Raw genomic sequence first — 20543 nt, 5'->3', positions numbered from 1 at the left:
ATGCGGAAATGAACCCTTCTAAAAAATATGTATTTTATTGATTTTTTTACAGAGAGGAAGGGAGAGGGATAGAGAGTTAGAAACATCAATGAGAGAGAAACATTGATCAGCTGCCTCCTGCACACCCCCTACTGGGGATGTGCCCGCAACCAAGGTACATGCCCTTGACCGGAATCAAACCTGGGACCTTTCAGTCTGCAGGCCAACGCTCTATCCACTGAGACAAACTGTTTAAGGCAGAACCCTTTTTGATACTGATAATTTAATGCGTGCTTGACAATTGAAACTTTACCCACTCCATTGGACTTCTTCCTACTCTCAGTTTTTCACCTTCATCTTCTGCAGTTTGTGAAGTTGTGTTGTAGAGGTAAGAGGTAGACCATTACATTATGAATTTAGCTCTGAACTAGTGTGAACATGCTCTAGAGAGCCAGTGTCTCATCTTCTCTCTGCATCTGTGCTCAAGGCCGATAGGATGATCTATCTTACTCCATTTTCTTCTCCCTAAGGCTTCAAATATTTTCCTAAAGGACTCATTTTTTACTTACCTCTCCTTTAAAAATAGCCCTGGGCTTGGCCAGGTGACTCGGTTGATGAGAGTGTTTTCCCAATATGCCAAGGTAAGTGGGTTCTATTTCCTGTGAGGGCATATACAAGATTTAGCCAGTGAATGTATGTATAGGTGGAACAGCAGGTTGATGTTTCTCCCTCTCTCAAATAAAAAAATTGTAAAAATAGCCTTAGTTTTCTCATCTCTTTCTAGTTAGCGGCAGCAGATGGGTCTGTGCCAGAATTAGTAGCATGCATGGCTCTCTGTGCGCACGCCAGCCAGCTGTCCTTTCCTCTCCAGAGGCTGCCTGTCTCCCCTCTGCTGTGTGTGTGACAGTGCTGACGGACCTAAGTAAAATGAGGGTTCTTACCAGTTACTGTCCTAGTATTGATTTTAAATTAATGCTTCGCTGCTGGCAAAAAATCAAAATATGAGAAACGTAGGAAACTTTTAACAGTGATTGGCTGTGGTGATTTAATATTTTACACCTTTACAGTGACACTTACTGACCTGTCAGTAAAAATTACTGCCTTGGGAAATTGTCAGCATTTTTTCTCTTTTTTTCCCTTAGGATCTTAGTAAGAGTCCCAAGACCATGAAAAAGTTGCTACCTAAGCGTAAACCAGAGCGGAAGCCTTCGGACGAAGAGTTTGCGCTGAGGAAAAGTGAGTCTGTGGGCACAAAGGTCCGGGTCTGCCTCACACCCCACAGCACAGTGTGCCTGGGGTAGGGAGATGGCTTCTCAAAGTCTTCAAACACAGGTCAGGTCGGAGCCTTCGTGGCACTTCCAAAGGAAATTGTTGGAGCAGCAAGAGCGACAAACTACTGCGGTGTAGATACTCGAGCAGGAAAGAAACACTAGTGATGTGCTGTTGGATTGGACGCGGGGTTTGTGGGAGTGAAGCTTTCAGCTTGTAGGACTGTGATGGGTCAGGGCTCTGAGGCCGGGGGAATGTCTGGGCCAGTGGTGAGAATTTCAGAGTTGTTCTCTGTGCTTAGGTGGTTTCTCAAGCTGTGAGATTGAACAGACAGAGAAGAAGAGAAAGGGTTGAGTCTTAGATGATGAGGGAGGGAAGGAGCTAGCAGAAGAAGAACCAGGAGGTAATAAGAAAACCAAGGGTTTTTGTATGGGCTAAAGGAGAAACTTTAACTGTGTGGACCACTGTGTAACTAGTACTTGCTGTGTTCAGCAAGTACTAAGTAAATCTGACTCCTTTAAAGTCACATTGTAATTCTGTAAGTTACTTTAACCTTTATTACATTCAGAATCAGAGAAGTTTTTCTGGTTATTAGAACTAGTGGTTTCCTCCTCTGTGCCACATAGAAAATGTTCGCTGTCCTCTCATTAATTTACCTTCTTCAACCTTCTCAGGGAAGCCAGTCCCTTTCTGGCTTCATGATGCTTTTGTGGCACTGAGGAGGAAACCACTGTACTTGCCCACGTCTGAAAATAATCCAGTTACATCAGCTGCACAGAGGGAATGGCCTGTTCCTGGAAGTTACCTTGCAACACCTCCAGAAATTAAACTAGTTAAATGTTACCTTTCTTACTCCTGAGAGAGGAGCTTGTTATGGAGCTTATAATGAGAAACCTGTTAATTGATTGGTCCCAATTCATGAAATTTAAGTCAGCTTCTCAGTTGCTCTTAAACTCTTCATACTGGAGTTTATTTTTCAGTAGGGACTATTCGGCTTGCTTTGTATATAACTGTCTTATTATCATAAAATGACATAGAGGGTTTAGTGTGCAACTTATAAATATTTCAGCCTTCCATTCTTCTTACATTTTTATTACAGTAGGTGAGCTTTTTAAAAAATATATCCAGCCTGGCCGGCGTGGCTCAATGGTTGAGCGTCGACCTATAGACCAGAAGGTCACAGTTCAGTGCAGTCAGGGCATATACTCAGGTTGCAGGCTTGATCCCCAGTGTGGGGCGTGCAGGAGGCAGCTAGTCAGTGTTTCTCTCTCCCTCTCCCTTCCTCTCTGAAATCAATAAAAATATATTTTTAAAAATATCCAAATATTATGTTAGAAAATCTAGGAAAACAAACTATAGAAACAATTTAACCCTAGGTTCATATGAAGTGTGAGACTCTGAGCTTGGTACTAATACCATTAGATGCTGTTAGTCTGGAAGATTCTGTTCTCTGTACCTGTGATGTCTGAGAGTGAAGCCAGTGTCTGGAATAATCCATAGCGTAAGGAGCCCTGGAATGATACCTTCAAGCTTTAGATTGTGCCTTATAAATTTCTTAGATGAAATCTCTAGTAGGAATTTGTGGATCATAGGAAATGTTCTTTGTAAAGCCTCTGATAAATGCGGTCATATCGCCTGTCTTCATTCCTACCAGCTGTGGATGAAGGGAAGACTTGCTCTCCACTATCCATATCAACATTGAGAATTGTCAGCTTTTTCACTTGTTATCAGTTTGGTATGTGAAAACCTGATGCTTTGTTTTAATTCTCACTTCTTAGTGGGATTGACTATTTTTTGTTACTGACTGTATTCTTTTTGTGTGAAATGCTTGTTTCTGGTTCTTGCCTTTTTTTCAATTTCAGGATATGGAATATTATTTTTCTTCTGGATTAGTAAGATAACATGTACTTAGGATATATTAACCTTTGTCAATATGCTGCAGATAAATACTTTTAAATTAAAAATTCTATTGAATGTAATTTTGTAAATACTGGAAAATAGTTATCTGACAAGAAAATAAAAGGAGGGGTTATCTTGATTGTCATCATTTTGGTTGAGTGGATGACTTCACATTCCTCTACTTAATTGGAGTAGTTATTTTTAGGTTGTGACCTGTTGTACTTGTCATTTTTAGTTCGATTGTGACATGTTGTGTCTGTCTTGACAGGCACAGCTGCTTTGGAAGAAGATGCACAGATTCTGAAAGTCATCGAAGCTTATTGCACAAGCGCCAAAACACGGCAAACACTTAACTCAAGTAAGTTTTATAGTAGTGGTTCGTTGTTTTGGTGTGTGGGGGGGTTTTTTGTTTGTTTGTTTTTGTAAATCACAGTGGGAAGGAAACTGGGCTGTGGGGTCCTGTGCACGGCCCTCTGTGTGCTCCTGAAGGGTCCTTAGTGAGTGATGCTCCTGTGGTCTAGGCAGGTATAGGATAGCTTGAGCCTCACATCCCTAAATCATTGAAAGGGTCTGAGCTGTCAGTAAAATAACTGATTTCTAGAGAAGGTTCCACTGGGAAGCCTTTAAGTATAAGGTGCTGCCAGAGTTTGTGAAGCGTGGAGAAGATGTATTTCAATATCAGCGGAAGATTCATTCAGTTCAGTTATTTAAGCTACTTAAACTATTGGTGTGGTATTGGGATTTTATTTATTTAATTATTAGCTTTTTACAATTGTTAAAAATATAAATCTAGAACAAGGTTTCTTTTAGTCCACTCCCTTTTTTTAAATGATTGCATTTAAAAATTTTTGAAAGTAGACACAATTTATTAGATTTCAGTGCCACTGAATTTGCCTGCATCTTATGCATAATGTCTTAAAATCTTAATCTATTGTGAGAACAATAACAAGTGGGCCTTTCCTTTTTTTTCTAACTTCCCCAGCATTTGAGGGTGGAGTGCAGATGGAGTAAAGTGCAGTGGGAGGTGGGGCAGATGGAGTAAAGTATGTGGTTTGTTCAGAAGAAAAGGGGACAAGTTTATCCTCTGCTAGTGCTGGGGCCACAAGCATCACAGGGTATCCTTCTGTACTGTTGTTTCTTAGGGCTTTTATTTTTTAAGAACTGGATGTTTTATATATTACTTCTAGCATAAAAACTAGTTTTTATTCAATTTTCTATGTTTGGTACCCTTTCCACCCTGACATTTGACAAATCACTTATCTCTCCTTCATTTTCATTACCTGTAGCATGGTGATTAGAATCAGTGTCCTGTCCTGTTTTTAAACTAAAGAAGGGGGGGGTGGGAGTGGGAAAGGGAATTTCAACTGCTTTAGCTTTTGTTAAAGATGAAGATAGGACTAATAGGGTTAAACCCCAAGTGGCATTTACAGATCCTCTAAAAACTTCCTGTGGCCAGTACATTACATATCCCACCTGTGACATTAAGACTTTTTCCCCCATATTCTCACTGGTGAAAATGTCTTTCGTAGTGACTAGCCAGCAGAGAAGGAATAGAAATGGAAAGGTCTGATTGTGGAGTGCATATGCATAAAATCAGGCAATCATTTGTAAGTCCAGATTATTGTCATTTAAGATATTACATACAGTTTCATATATTTGATGAGATTGTGTTATAAGTAATAGGCTGTAAAATGTCAAAATGTTTTTGGTTTTGAATTTGAGATGTTAAAGAATTATTCATCTCAACTTCAGTTATTTGAAACACAATTTCAACCTGATAGTCTCAGGTGACTAGACTAGGCAATATGAGCTTTATGTATGTTTTCTGTGGGCGCTGCATTTCTTCATCCAAGAGACAGTGACTGCCCTGTGATATGCCTGTGGCCTTGCTGCTTCTGGCTGCCTCAAAGGAATGGCTCATTGTTTGTGCAGATCTTTCCTTGTCACATTGCTTTTATTATGTGTTTCCATTTCTCCTGTGCAAGAAAAGCATTGGACACTACATTGATTTTTATATTTAACGGCTATTATGAACCAACTCATATATACAATCATATATGGCCTTAACCCAAACATTCTTAAGAGCAGGTCGGATAGGAAATAGACCCTTTGCGCTTGGAAGGTGATTTCCTTAACACATTTGGAAATGGGATCAGAGTGAAAGCAGCTCTTTTCATATTAAATTTTTAGTGAAGACAGGATAATATGTCTTATCTAAAATTCAGCTTAGTTCCGTATACATTTAGATGCCATTTACAAACTAAACATCTTGGGTATTAATTTCTATCTCAAAGAGATAATGACCTTCACAGACTATAGGTATTTAGTTGAAGAAATCCAAACTAGACTATTGCTTGTTGCGGATTTGGAATGGAATTACTTTGGTCAGAAGCAGGAACAGGATGGGACCAGTGGTTGCTGTCTGTGCCATTCCCCAACACAGAGGGGTACTCTGGTTCCCACTAAGTGTTTCGTTCCAGAACTTTTGTCCCTGGTCCATTCCAGCCTGCTTGCCTCATGCACAGCTGCCTGCCCAGTCATTGCTCACAGATGCCAACCACTCATGGGCTTATTTCTGTTCTCCCATTTTGCTCCCACTTCCTCCTGTTGTCCTTCTTTTAACATAGTGGCACTACCAGTTCACATCGCTCTTCCTGCCAGTAAAAGGGTCTGCACCAGGGTAGATAACACCTGAACTGACATGGCTTCCCACTTTATCCATATCCACTGGCTGAGCGCTCTAAGGAGTGGACATGCGGGGTGATGGGAAAGGGGCAATGAGTGGGAAGCGGATCCTATTTAATTCCTTTCTCCATTCTGAAATTTTTACAGTGGTTATAGTTCATAAGGTAAGTTTTAGACCCCCATCATTAAGATGACTTCTGGTGACTTGTAGTCTGACAAAGAGGTAGCTGAAGAAGTAAGTCAAAAATCCTTTGAAACTATTTTGCATTCAATATCCACTTAATGGATAGGAAACAATTTTTAATTAACCACACAAATGGTTCCTTTTACAAATAATGTCTTAAATGAGGTTATTTGTCAATAGAATGTGGAATAGAATTGGTTACTTGTTAAATGTCTATGGATTCATTTGTACTAGACCTGGGCTTAATTTGAAAAGATTTAACTGAGGACTTAATAGCAATGTTTTCAGAAAGGAACAATTTGGAAATAATATTGTGCTTTAGGTTTATTTAAATAATAATTGTTCTGGTTTTATTCTAAGGGTTGTGCTAACTTTGTTATTAAAACCCAGCCATAAATAAGGAGAAGTGAACATTGTTGCCATTTTTTAACAGTATTTTCTCTTTTCCTTCTTTTCCCATCACCTTTTGCTTTTATTTTCATGTTTTTGGTTGTGGCTCTTCCTGTCCGTCCTCCTTTTCATCTCACCTTTGCCTGTCACACCTGTCACTCCATCCCACTCCCGTCTTAGCATGGCAAGGCACTGACCTGATGCATAATCACGTCTTGGCTGATGATGACCAATCAAGTCTAGACTCCTTGGGTCGTCGCAGTAGCCTTTCTCGTTTGGAGCCTTCAGACCTCTCGGAAGACTCTGACTATGACAGTATATGGACAGCCCATAGTTACAGAATGGGTTCTACATCTCGTAAGAGCTGTTGCTCATATATCTCTCACCAGAACTAATGCACTTCTGAGCTTTCTTAACAAATGCTTGTTGTATCGCAGCCTGCTTTTCTTAGATGTTTTCTTGCTGTTCCTTGTCTCTTTTATGTGATATTTTAACAACTTTTGAGAGCGTTTCTGATATTCCCATTGTATTTTGTGGAGGCATAATTGCCAATTCAAGTATCCATTTGAAGTTACTTACTAACTGTTGAAGGAGATGGTGAATTCACACAGCCTATATCTATGGGTTCTTTTCTCTGGATAGTGGTGGTTTTATAGCCCAAAATGGTTTGGTTTTTTAATTCTCACTATAGCAACTGTCTCATTTCTTTTTGGATACAGCTATATGAACACTTTTATATTTTATACTGAAACCATACAGGTTTGTGATCTAAGTGCCAGTAACACGGAGGAGACTCTGGCCTTATATATAGGATTCTAAATTTTTTATGTATAATGGACACCCTGATCAAGTAGTTGTGGAGAGAAGAAGGAAAAAGCATGCACAAAAGTACTGAGAGTTCGTTCAGACAGCGTGTTCTGAGGACTCCTGGGGGCACTTGGCGACCATGAAGAACCATGTGTTGGTGGGGGCTTTGGGCCTTGGCAGCACTGGAAAGCTTGTCTGCACCCTACAGCTCTGTGCTTGTCAGTGTGCCACATGTGCTCTTCCCTGTGCCCCCATTTGCCCGTGGGGTGTAAATTTTCCTCTGCAAAGTCCAAATTATTGTCAGAGTTCAGACACGGTCATTACACCAAACTTTCCTTAATTGGAGTAATTTCTCTTAAATGGCACTTAGCAAGCCTGTGCCACTCTACCGAAGGTTTAAAGTCCAAACTCTGAAGCATTGAGCCTCTGAAAGTGTAGATTAGAGCGCTTTCAGAGAGAGGCATTTTGGTGTGCTTAAAAAGGCGAGTGCTTTGGCTTCAGTCACAGCCTGGCTTTCACCCTGACATTCATACTTATACTGCCTGTGATGGACACATTGTTTGTTTTCAGCGACGAGCTGCAGTGAATCTCCATTTACAGCAACCCTATCCTATGTAACCCTCATTCTTGATTGTAATGGGGTATCTGAGTCTATTGAAGACTTACTGAGTTGCCATGTAACTCACTTATTAGGAAAGCTCAGATTGGGGTTCAGTCCCCCATTTTCCTGGGATTTGTTGTAAGGAGATTTCACTGGCATCACTCAAGACTAATTTCTGCTTCAAAAAGAACTGAATGTGACGTGTTGCATTCAGTTGTAGCATCCAAATCCACATCCGGTCATTGCTAGAGGGGAGGAAGTGTGTTCTCTCCCATGCATGCTATATCTGGTGTTAAAATGGAACCTTAAGGTTGTGTTTTAAGTATCCATTGAAACCAGCTTCAGAAAACAAGATGCCATAATAAACTGGGAATAACATTTTTTCCTTTCTTCAGGGTGGCTGTAATTCCAGGTGGCTGTGAATTCTCTCTTCCCTCACCATACCTCCTTCACCAAACCCATGTATTCAGTGTTCTGATCTCGTTTGCACAGAGACAACTCTGATACACTATGTCATTGTTTCCTGGGAGCTGGGTCCTGTTGCTCACAAGCCCAGAGGTGCTAGTGAACTCCCGGCAGTAGCATATTGCTTAGAAAATCAGACAGCTTCAGCACTGCATGCAATGGGGTCATTGGGAAAACCGATAATTCTAAGTATCTGTTTTCAAGCTTATGACATCTGGAGATTTCATATTTTTATATCAATTAGTATAAAAAAGTTGAGGAGCAATCGTTTAAAATTAGAGCTCAGTATTAACCCATGGTAGAGATGGAGTTTAATATATGTTCAGCCAAATAGCAAATGGAATTTTTGGAAAGCTATAACTACACAGTTCATATGCTTACTCAATATCATGCAAGGAATTTAGAAGCAATTTTGTTTTATATTACGTAGAGAACTCACCTTTTCTGATATGAATAGAACATCTTTTTGTTTGCTTTGAGACTATAATTGGTGCATTGGCCTCGATGCCTTTGCCATGCCTTAGTAAACTTGGGTTGCCTGGGTCATTTGCTATATACCACAATTGAAATACAGTTGCTGCACTTAGATTTTTCTGTAACACTAGTATCATTTGGGTTGTCTAAATGAGTTTCATTTTTTATACACCAAAGTTTTGACATGTTCCTATTATTCCTGTTTGTACCAGTTAAAGCCATTTGACGATGATTCTTTGTTGATGCTAAGATCACTGCACAATAACAACCTGGTTTTTTGTTTGTTTGGATTTGTTTTGAATGTCTGGCACCATTAGTTCTTATGACCTGGTTGGAAGTAATAGTGCCACAGGCCTGAAAACAGTTCTTGTGTGGCAGTGGTGATAAGGCGTCCAAAGGGCCATGTTTCTACTTCTGTGGAACTTTAGTCATGCTGAAATAGTATTATATGCTTATACAGTTCTGTAATATCTATGTGTACAGCTAGTATTATAATGAAAGGATGAAGAATCTGGACTAGAAAGTAGGGTTAAGCCATTACTAGGCCTTGTTGCAAATGGCCTAAATGGTGTTCCCATTGAATTAACACTTGCCACAAATACATAAGCTTATATTAATTGTGTTTTGCATAAAATTGCCAAACACAATAATGTATATATATTGGTATAAGACCTGGGAGAAATTTATATATTGTGCTTTTTATCTGTGAACGGGAAAGCCATTTTTAGTGGGTGACTGCCCTTTGAAGACTCAGTTGGATGTATACCTGAATGTTGCATTGTATTGTATAGTATCATGTTATTGTTTGTGGTTGCATATGGCAATGAAGTGTTTGTTTTATAAAAAAAAAAAGACGTCTGTTATGTACAGTTGAAATAAATTTTGCATTTGCTAGCCTGTGGCTTTTAATATTTGTTACATGGGGGGGGAGTAGCATAGTTTGCAGTTTAATATGATTTGGCTGTTCTCATGAACATTGTCTTCCAAAGAAAGGCCAGGCAATAGAACACTTTCTATCTGCCTTAATGGAGAAGCTCTCACTTTCTTAGGTTAAATATGTTCTAAACAATACAGGGCCACTCATTGTACATTTTTATTTCATCTATTTTTCTTTAATTTTTCAATCACTGGGAAGTTTGTCTTAAGAATGGAGCATCTCATTTTTGTGTGTGTTTTTTTTTGTGTGTGTGTGTGTGTGTGTGTGTGTGTATGCATAAATAGAAAAAAACACAACTTTAATGCTTTTTTATACTAAGGTCAGTTTTTATTTTTGTTTTTTAAAGTGCATGCCCAGTTTAGTAGGAAAAGCAAAATGAAAGGAAAAGAAGTCCCCGTGCCATTGTGGGGCTAGGCCAAGGTGCAAACAATGAACAAATCATTCTCTAAAGAGAATCCTCACATTTCTTTTCCTAAGAAAAATAGAGTCTTATAGCCATAAATAACAAAGTGGCATTTTGGAGAAATTTTATGAAGTATATTTTTAAAAGTATAAGTTTTTAAAATATTTTTTTATTGATTTCAGAGAGGAAGGGTGAGAGGTAGAAACATCAATGATGCGAATCATTGATTGGCTGCCTCCTGCACGCCCCCTACTGGGGATTGAGCTCACAGCCCGGGCATGTGCCCTGACCTGGAATCAAACGTGACCTGGTTTCATAGGCTGATTGATGCTCAACCACTGACCATACCGCCCAGGCTAAAGTGTAATATTTTACTTCATTCTGGAAGTTATTTCACTTTTGGTTGTGAATAAGTAGATGAAGATAGTAGAAATATGAATTTAAGAAGTGAGTTTTGCTACAAACATACTAAACTGCTGGCTAGCTAGGCAGATATGTTTGTTATTTATTTATTTTTTATATAAACTGTTTATTGGCTTTTGGTGGAGGCTGACTCACTCATGTGTACACACACATACACATATCATGCTCATGCCCTGGATTTGTGTTGTCAGATCAGGCACCAAGGTAGTGGTCTAACAACCAAGATGATTGTGCGCTGGGGCTTGAGTCCTACTTACTCCTGCTGCCTGGGCAAATCATCTGTTTATAAAATGGAAGTGTCCGATCAATCGGTGTTTTTCAAATGAAGACCCATTTGGGGTTCTCTGAATGTTTTAGGAAGCAGTGTTCTAAGTGTGTCTTCAGCTTCTGGATTACACCTCTGAGTTGCCTCCAGGGGCCCCAGTGCCTACAGTCTCTCCAGCTGTGTGGTGCAGAGTGACCCCTGCTGGTGGCCGTGTGGACCTGTCACTGCCTGTTTGCAGCCATTGGCGGCTGGATCCCAAGCATGTGCAGATCTCTTTGGAGTCCTCAGGTTTGGTGAATGCTGATTGGTGCTAAGTATACATTATTGTTTCCTTATATTCACCCCTATTGAACAACAAGACCAACCAGCATTTGTGTGTATGTATCTACAGATAGGATTTTAGGCTAGTCGAGCACTCTTCAGATTGTTACCCGGAAAGATTGATGCTGAAGAAAAAGTGTTTAGCATGCAGACGAATTTAGGAAATGCTGAATTAAACTTCAACAGGCATTTTTACTGCAAACCTTCTGAAAACCTTAAAAATGCTACATGTACCTTGCGAATCTCTAAGAAGTGGCTGTAGCATTCAACATTTTCCAAGATGATGTGTTGTGGAAACCCCTATTATCACCTGTAAAATACAGATTTTGGGAAACACAGATTTGAGTATGCTGGAACCATCAGGAACCTGCTCATCTGTGTGTCAGACCTTTTTGAGAATTTTAAATGAAGCAATAGAACATTTTTGGTGGTTCTGCTGTTAAATTGTTTTCCAAACTAAGTAGTTCAGGCAGAACATGATGCAGTACCTCTGAAAATATTTCAGCAATCTTGGAGGTAACTTGTTAAATCTGTTTACTTTCTAAAACTTTGTTCTTAAAGAAATAGTCAACTTACTTATAAACCTGGCTGGAGAATATCCCTTTATTGTTTTGTTGAAATACTAACATTTTTTCAGTTATTTTAGCAAAATATGTTATATTGAAACGAGGCAAAATATTAGCCTCCCGTGGATTTCTGTTCAGGAAACAAGTAATCTTCATTAACAAACCTCCTGGCTCATCATCAGACCTATAAATGATATTTTTTTACATTGGCATGTTTCAGGAATATAGCAGCTTAGTACATCTAACTATAGCAAACTTAACATTTTTTTCTGTCTTAGATATTTTTATTTATTTTTAGAGGGAGGAAGGGTGGGGGGGAGAGAAACATCAATGTGAGAGTAAACATAGATTGGCTGCCTCCTGCATACCCCCAACCAGGAATTAAGCCCACAAACTGGGCATGTACCCTGACTGGGGATTGAACTGGCAACCTTTTGATGCATAGGAGGACACCCAACCAATTGAACCACACTGATCAGGGTTCAAACTTAACATTTTTATAATATATAGTTGCATTCTTCTTGTGTGTTTTAAGTGTATTTAAAAATCAGAACCATGTCATGCATGTACAACCGTTGTACAGATTTTAGTTTCTCTAATTTAGTTATGCTACGTGATGGAATTTAAAATTTTTATCTTTATGATTTCATCTGGTAAGAGATATTTATAAAATGTAATTTTAAAATTAATCCTCAGGACAACTCTGCAGCGGTGGTCAATTTTGTTCTTCTATTTTACCAGTAATGGAATGTGGTTCAGTGGTTAAGTGAGCAGCCTGAGTTTATTGAGGACTACCACCGACGGGTGTGAGTGCAAGCGCAGATGGTCCCAGCCCCTCTGCAGGACAGCGACTGCTGTCTGGCCCCTTTACAAAGTGGATATCCCTTGTGATTCTGTCTTATGTTATTTGAACGTTTTAATGCTGGAAAGAGTCTAAATAGTTTGCCTAGGAAGCTAGAAGATGTAAAAATAATTATGTGTAGAATTTAATATTCCCTCAAGTGCTGTTGTATAAAAACATTTTTAACCTCTTGTCTCATTAATCCATTTGAAGGACTGTTGTGACAGGTAAAACTGAATGTGACAGGTAAACAACTGATAACTTTTTTGATTTGACTAACACAGTCAAGAACTGTTTGGACTCAAAGCAGATACCGTTGGAAAATTTATGAGCCTTCTAAATTGTCCTATGTCATCAATTTGCTTCTCTTCACAGTGCAAATTAAATTTGTTTTCTACATATCTGAATCTTTCTGAATCTTTTTCTCTTTTTCTAGGAAAATAGCACATGAATTAACTTCCTTATAAAAACATGGGTAACGTTTACATTTGTATCAGAAGCACCGGATTTTCCTCAGCCTTAAGAATTTTTGAGCTGGCTTGTATCCCTGTACTCTGTCAATACTTTGTTTCACATACCAGTTTCCTTCTTAAGCAGCATTTTCCCAAGTAGCCCAGGTTTCCAAACAGCCTTCCCTACTAACACAGAAAGGCCTAGAAGACACGCCACTCGCCATGGCAAGTAATTCTCCAGCTGTGCAGCTCACTGTGTAAAAGGGAGTCTGTGGCCCTAAAGCAGGGTATGAGTGAAGCCACGCCTCCCTCTGCCTGACAGGCACCAGGTCTGCTGGATTTGCAGCATGGTGGGAGCACGAAAATGCTAGCAGAGGGTCCTCTTTGAAGTGGTATTTGATACACCTGTGTACAAACATACTTCTATATACCAGTTTATTAAGTAAGGCTTGTGACAACATTCCAAGTACTGCATTTGATTATAACATTGAAGTTATTCTCAGCGAACATAAAGGCCCTTCCCTTTATTGGTGTAAAAAAAAGATACGTATAGAAGCTTGTGCTGTGGAACATAAGATAGAGCGTGATTTTCTTACCCCTGAGGTAACAAGGAAGTCAGCACCTCAGTTTTGTCCTGTTCTGGATGTTACGGTTTCCCAGCGGCTTGTATTTGGTACCTTTCCTCGGCTGTGAGACTGGGCAGGAAGGCTTTACAGATGTCCAGCTGCAGCCGGGAGGCTTGGCCAAGGCCCCGAGTCCCCTTCCCTGTGGCATGCTGCCGTGGGAATGGCAGAGGTACTCTCTGGACATCAGTTATGATTTATGCGCCCTCCTTCTATGGAGCTTTGACAGTAATTGTTAATCTTGTGCCATTCATAGCAGTAAAAGCTTACATACTGGTGGAAACTGTTCTTCAAAATGAAACTTTGAAAATGTTGGTGTTATGCTGAACATTCCCATGATACAAATATGTACAATAAGTGCCCTCTTATAATTCAATGAACTTTTAGGAAGGCAAGTCAAAGATAAACCAAGAAAAATAAGATCAAGCAAGTTACGCTGTGTAATTAGCGTATGTCAACATCAAAGGTATTTTTTAATGGAGAAATGTGTGTCACATTACTATTTGCAGGTGTTTGTTTCTCTGTAGACCATATCCTTCCGCAATTTGCATTTGATATTTTTCAAAAATACAAATTATGTATGTTATAGTATTATACAGCCTTTGATATTATTTTAAGATTTTCTTCCTGTATCCTTTAAGATTTGATTCTCTTTTTTCTCGCATTTTAAAGTAAATATTTGAGTTTCTCAGTTAATTTCTAAAGTACCTATTTTGTGGCAAACATGTATGGAGACACACTGTCCTGAGCAAGCGGTTGTGTTGGGAGCTCGTTAAGTGCCATAAACTTGTCTCTGACTTGGTGAACGGTTTACTTCTAGGGAATGAAGAATAGTTTTCATAAAAGAAACAAGTAATAAATTCCACTTCTAAGCCATATGCCATAATATCTATATTTTTAACTGTCACTGTAGAGTTAAATGTTTTAATTGCCAGTTTTTTTAAGTTTACAAACAGGGTATATGTACTATATAGTCTGACATGTCTTTTTAAGATTCCCGGAATAATACAGCTTAAGGTTTCGTGGATTTGGAGATTTATTCCAAAATACCCAGAGTACTGTGGGCAGAATCTTTAACGTACTACCTGCGGGAAAATTCTGGATTTAACAGATCCGTAATCCAGATTTAGAAACAGAAGCTTAATAAATTAGAAAAGGGCTGTTTCCTTTTTTCTGTAATGCTTTAGGCATGAAAAAAACTGGCTTCAGTAGACAGAGATGGAGAAAATTGGTAAAAGTTGCCCTTCCCTATTTTATCTAGAAAGTAATTCATGTAATGCACAGTCCCTAGAATTTAATATTAATATTTAGATAGTGTTAATATAGTGAAATTGTTCTTAGCTTTGCTGTGGTATTCACCTTGGGTATTTTTTTTTTTTAATGATGATAGGTTCACGTAAAGAATCTGCTCCACAAGTTTTGCTCCCAGAAGAAGAAAAAATTATAGTTGAAGAAACAAAAAGCAATGGTCAGACAGTGATAGAAGAAAAGTAAGATGTATTCCAGTATTAAAATGCAGGCATGTGGGTGTGTGTGGAAGGGGGTGGTTTGTGGAGGGCATGGGTGTGTGTGTGTGTGTGTGTGTGTGTGGAGGGCTGGGGGCATGAGAGGGTGTGTGTGTGGAAAGGTGGGGTCATGAGGGTGTGTGTGTGGAGGGGTGGGGGCATGGGAGGGTGTGTGGAGGGGTGGAGCCATGGGTTGTGTGTGTGTAGGGGTAGGGGCATGGGAGGGTATGTGTGTGGAGGGCTGGGGGCATGAGAGGGTGTGTGTGGGGAGGGAGGAGTGGAGCATTGGAGTCAGAAAAATTCCAGGAGGGTTGGGGTGTGGCTTCAGAAACTACTACTTTGTGTCCTCGTAGGTGGGAGTTAACATTGACTAGGCTCCACCTGCCCATAGAAAGAGGCTAATTGTTCTGAAGTGTATGAATTTAGGTGTTTAGAGAGGAAGGTAGAGCAGCCCTGTTTATTTCGTCTGGCATCTTATGAACTGCTTCTCTCTGTCCTCTTCATCCCTTGTCCTTGTTCAGGTGTTCATTCTATTTTCTATTCTAGGAGTCTTGTTGATACCGTCTATGCATTGAAGGATGAAGTCCAAGAATTAAGACAGGTGAGTCATAATCAGTTTTTAATCTTTTTTTCTTTAATGGGGGGAAAAGAGGAAAACACTATATTGAAAATGAAGTCGATGTCCTTAAGCAAAATAATACAGAAAGGAGCCCTCTGGAGTGGCTCAATTGGTTGAGTGTCCCATACACCAAAAGGTTGTGGGTTTGATCCCCAGTCGGGGTACATTCAGGAGGCAACCGATCAATGTTTCTCTCTCATGTCAATGTCTGTCTCTCTCCCTCCATTCCTCTCTGTAAGCATGTCCTCATCACTTAAAATATCTAAAATTCCATCTAGTTAAAAGTTTTATTAACTTCCTACTGTGACTATTCTCTGCCACTTTGTAGTGTAACACATGGTCTTTGTTCCAAGGAAACCAAAACAACAAGTCAGTTAGACAAAGTATATAAGTATGTATATGGTTTTTGGGGGACATAGGGTATTCCCAAAAATGTATACAAACTTTAATAGCTGATAACTCAATTTTCACTCCTTTTCAAATTTAACTAATTTGAAATAATAGGTCAGTGGTTCTCAACCTGTGGGTCGCGACCCCTTTGGGGGTTGAACGACCCTTTCACAGGGGTCGGAATACACGTATATAATTACATATTGTTTTTGTGATTAATCACTATGCTTTAATTATATTCAATTTGTAACAATGAAAATACATCCTGCATATCAGATATTTACATCACGATTCATAACAGTAGCAAAATTACAGTTATGAAGTAGCAACAAAAATAATTTTATGGTTGGGGGTCACCACCACATGAAGAACTGTATTAAAGGGTCGTGGCATTAGGAAGGTTGAGAACCACTGTAAGCCAGACTAAGCTTTGAACAAAGAAAATTTATCCAGTAGACTTTTTTACAGGGATACATAAAAGATAAAGTTTACAGTACAAACCCAGCAACAGTTAGCGGATTGCGGGTGCACAAATACGGAACGAAATGATTCTTGATGTTTGCGATTCTATTGCTTCATGTTATCAGCAGTGCCTGCAACCAGAACGGCATTGACAAAAAAAAAAAAAGTTATTCACTTCTGTAGCTTTTTTAAAACATTGAAAATGAACTCTTAATAAACACTGACTTTGTAATCATTCAAAGTGTGTATACATATTTTGGGTCACCCTATGTTTTATTTGTACAAATGGCTTTGGTCTCAGGAGGGAGTGGTAAGTGTTGCTTCACAGGCCGGAGCTTGGGAGAAGTGGAGCTCAGCATGGTCTGGGGTGGGACGGGACACTGCTCTGAGCTGCCTCTCAGCCATCCCAGCAGCATCCCTGCAGCTTCCAAATACTTGTCTTCCTCTGAGGGGCTTCTGGGTTTGTGCTGCCCCCTTGGCAAGGGATGCATCTTTGTGTGTGCACCTTCTCCATGCAGAGGAATGATTAGGTGCAAACTGTACGGGAGTAGGTGCTTAGTCACTCACTCTGTATTCATTCAGCTGCTGTTACTTCCATCCTGACATAACTGTAAGATTTTTACAGGTGTGAAAGGAGCAGGGGGGTGGGGGTGTGCAAGTTGTTCCTTTTGCTATTTCCAGTCATGTTCTTAAGGTATGTCGTACAGCGATTCTCCCCTTCAGTAATCGGAACTTAAATTGTCAGTGACATTAGAACTGTTTTTCCATCTGTGATTGGTCTTGGGCCCAGGAGCAACTGTGCGATAAGGAGCCGCGGGTGTCTGTTGAGGCATGTGGGCAGTCTTGTCAGATACACCCATGCCCGCAGCAAAGGGCACATTGCAGCACAGAGTTTCAATTGGCAAGACCCCAGCCCTCCTGGGGGAAGGAAGTCCTCTCCAGGGCCCAACACACTGAATGTCCTGTCTGCTTTGTTGACAGGATAACAAGAAGATGAAGAAATCTCTGGAGGAAGAACAGCGAGCCCGCAAAGACTTGGAAAAGCTGGTGAGGAAAGTTTTAAAGAACATGAACGACCCTTCCTGGGACGAGACCAACCTCTAAGGAATGTCCATGGTTCTTTCTTGAAGACCAGTTAGGAGACTAAGCTGGGACCCTGGGGCAGGGCTGTGCGTACAAAAGCTGGAGTCCAGGCGAATAGAAACACATTGTTCCTGAAGAGTCCAGACATGAGGTATCGACACTGAGGGCAACTGCATTAATCTTATTCTGCTAACATCTCAATTACCTCATTTTGCAATAAGTGCAGTGACTGACTACAAATCCTGGTCTTTCAGGCTTTTATTGAATCTATATAAATATTATATATACATGTTTCTTGTAAATATCCTGTTTTGAATGCATATCCCTGATTGTTATATCTGATACCCCTGCTAGAACTTCCTTCCCACTAACCTTTCTGGTCCCATGACCTAGAAGTTGTGTTCACGCACACACGCATGGAAAGCAGAGATGCGTGGCTGTGGTAGATGCCTGACTTCTCCACTGCTGTGGTTTCTACAGTACTCTGAAAATACTTCCCATGTTGGTTGCCTACCTAATTTAACCTTATTTATAGCTGCAGAGACACTTGAATACCATTTGAAAGTCTTCTGTTAAAGCAGTATTGCAGTCACCGACGTGGGTGTCTCTAAGTGCCGTGCTCTGGCTAAGTGAGGGTCTGGGCCTCAGCCATGAATCCCAGGAAGTCCCACTCATGCCACCGCGTCCAGCTGCAGGTGCACCCTCTCGTCTGCTTTGAGCGGATCTGTGGTCACCAGAGTATCCACTGCACTTGGAGAGGCCATACAGACTTGTATATGTAGGCTAGTTTAATAACGTGACCAAGTGCACTACTTTGTCCTCAAAAGAGAGCGCTTCACTAGAATCTGTAAATAGAATGTGTTGTTACACATCACTGCGGCCAGGAAGACAAGCGAGGTGGTGCTATGGGTAGGATTCCTGTGTCAGCCAGCGTCAGCCCTGAGCTCTGCTTTACCGTCAGGGCAGCAAGCATTACTGCAGAGCTCACTGGGAAAAAATAAGCAATATCCACCTTAAATCCCACCTAAATAATGAAAGTTTAAATGTGGGTCCATTCCCTCCCTGTATCCAAACTGCAGAGCAGACGAAGGAGGAAGTGGGCCCCAACCTGGCTCTGCAGCCCTTGGGCCAGGGCTCTAGAAGCCTGACAGCCCGGCAGGAACAGACTTGGAGCCTAGCTTGTCCTGCCGTGGAGATAGGATCGGCGATATCACAGGGTCTGTGCTTTCCGTTTCCCTCTTCTAAGAGGTTGTTTTAGTGAGATAACTTCTTCATAGAACAAGTGTTACATTGTTAAGAAGCAGAATTGCAGCACTGTGCATTAGAGACCGCTCAGAAATACCTTTTTGGCCTCAGATGTGACCTTTGATTTGCAACCTCTTTATTGGTCAAGTGACCCTTTCATCTTTGATGCCTATGGACTGGGCATCTTTGGAACTAGTTGGTTTTCTGGTTGTCCATGGTTCTGTTTCCATGCCCTTGCTCATTAGTCCCTGTGCCCGCCCATCTCCCTGCAAGCTCAGCAGGTGTGTGGGGCCCAGCATTGACCTGCCCACACCTGACCTTTCAACTAGAATTGCCAACTTTCTCTACTTAGCATTCATGAGTGCTAGGACTAGAAAATAGTGTCATTTTTTTTACAGTAGTATTTTTTTGGTGATGCATAAGAAGACATTGTGGTGAAAAACAATTACATTTGAGTGTACTGAAGTTTGCTGTCTTAAGCGAATTTTAACTCAGGAACAACATTCAGCACCTGATCCCTCCACCACTTAGTGATGAGCAATGTTGCAGCCAGCATCCCAGACCGGTCTCTTACAGCACCTGCCTTAACTGTTGTTAAAGCGACAAGTGAGAACTTGTGTTTTCCTGTCCCTCCCCTTGCCCCGGCGGGGTGATGGTTGAGGTGCCCGTGTAATGCATTACCTTTCTTCCCCAGGATCCAATATTTTACTAAACGTTTAGGGAGCAGAGAAAATTCATCATAGCAATTCTACAGACCTGCCCTCTTATAAACGATTGCACGCGTCTCTCCGGGTGACTCCTGAGGGGTTGGGAGTGGATGATGATGGTAGAAAGGGGCGCTGTTGACTCTAAGGGTTACTTCTCTGCTCTCACCTTTCTTGGATGAGGAGACGAAGCCATTCCTATCCTGAGATGTGAAGCACTTTTATTTCCACATGACACTGACGTGTGGCATCGGAAGCTCTGCCCACTGTGCTCTGCAGAGTGTGCCTGTCCACGTGCGCCAGGGTCCGGGCCTCGGAAACCTCCGGCTCTGGCGGACTTCCTGCTGTCCTCCACTTCTCTCTCCAGGACACAGAGGCCGCGTTTACAGCCCTGGGGACACCACGCAAATGCCACCGACTGTCTGGCGCTGACTACTCATACTATGTTGTTGTAATTATTAAACTGATTATTTTTTCTTATGTTACAAATATGTCACTTTATTTTCCATGATGTGTTTGTGTGTGTGTGTAAAGTTACATTTACACTTTATTTTGACCTTTATATTTTTTAATTCTGGGGTGAGTTTTGGACACTGGAAAATACCAGTTTGCCTTTAAAATCTAGGGTTTGGGAGTATTTGAAGATACAAGATTAGGCAATGGAACCGACACTGTTAGGTACGGCCTCCACTTGGTTTGCCACAGTAGAATAATAACTCATCCTGGGAGATGTTCTAAACCAGTGGTTCTCAACCTTGGCTGCACATTAGATCACCTGGGAATCTTTTTAAAATCCTGATTTCTGGGTCTCATCCTCTGGAAATTCTGTTTCTTTGTTATGGGGTGGGGCCGCAACATTGTAACAGAGAAACAGAATTTCCGGAGGATGAGGCCCAGAAATCAGGATTTTAAAAAGATTCCCAGGTGATCTAATGTGCAACCAAGGTTGAG

At 40.7% G+C, this 20543-nt stretch overlaps 1 protein-coding gene across 7 annotated transcripts in view; it reads left to right on the top strand.

Annotated features, from left to right (window-relative positions):
• Positions 1-20081, top strand: part of ARHGEF7 (Rho guanine nucleotide exchange factor 7) — an 80397-nt gene extending 60316 nt beyond the window's left edge. Inside the window, exons 16-21 of one of the 7 annotated variants that reach the window (XM_006770682.2) lie at positions 1122-1215; positions 3416-3505; positions 6587-6763; positions 14975-15074; positions 15636-15690; positions 17542-20081. In XM_006770682.2, coding sequence (XP_006770745.2) covers positions 1122-1215; positions 3416-3505; positions 6587-6763; positions 14975-15074; positions 15636-15690; positions 17542-17664 — 639 coding nt within the window. In that variant the 3' untranslated portion in view covers positions 17665-20081. Of the gene's footprint in view, positions 1-1121; positions 1216-3415; positions 3506-4676; positions 4733-5979; positions 6151-6586; positions 9753-10873; positions 11956-14974; positions 15075-15635; positions 15691-17541 lie in introns of those variants that run through there. The other 6 variants (XM_006770685.2, XM_006770687.2, XM_015568431.1 and 3 more) reach the window with 6 other exon arrangements.
• The last annotated feature ends 462 nt before the right edge of the window (positions 20082-20543 follow it).

Source organism: Myotis davidii, unplaced genomic scaffold, assembly GCF_000327345.1.
Source record: "Myotis davidii unplaced genomic scaffold, ASM32734v1 scaffold242, whole genome shotgun sequence".
Taxonomy (NCBI): Eukaryota; Metazoa; Chordata; class Mammalia; order Chiroptera; family Vespertilionidae; genus Myotis; species Myotis davidii.
This window is presented reverse-complemented; position numbering and strand designations above follow the sequence as displayed.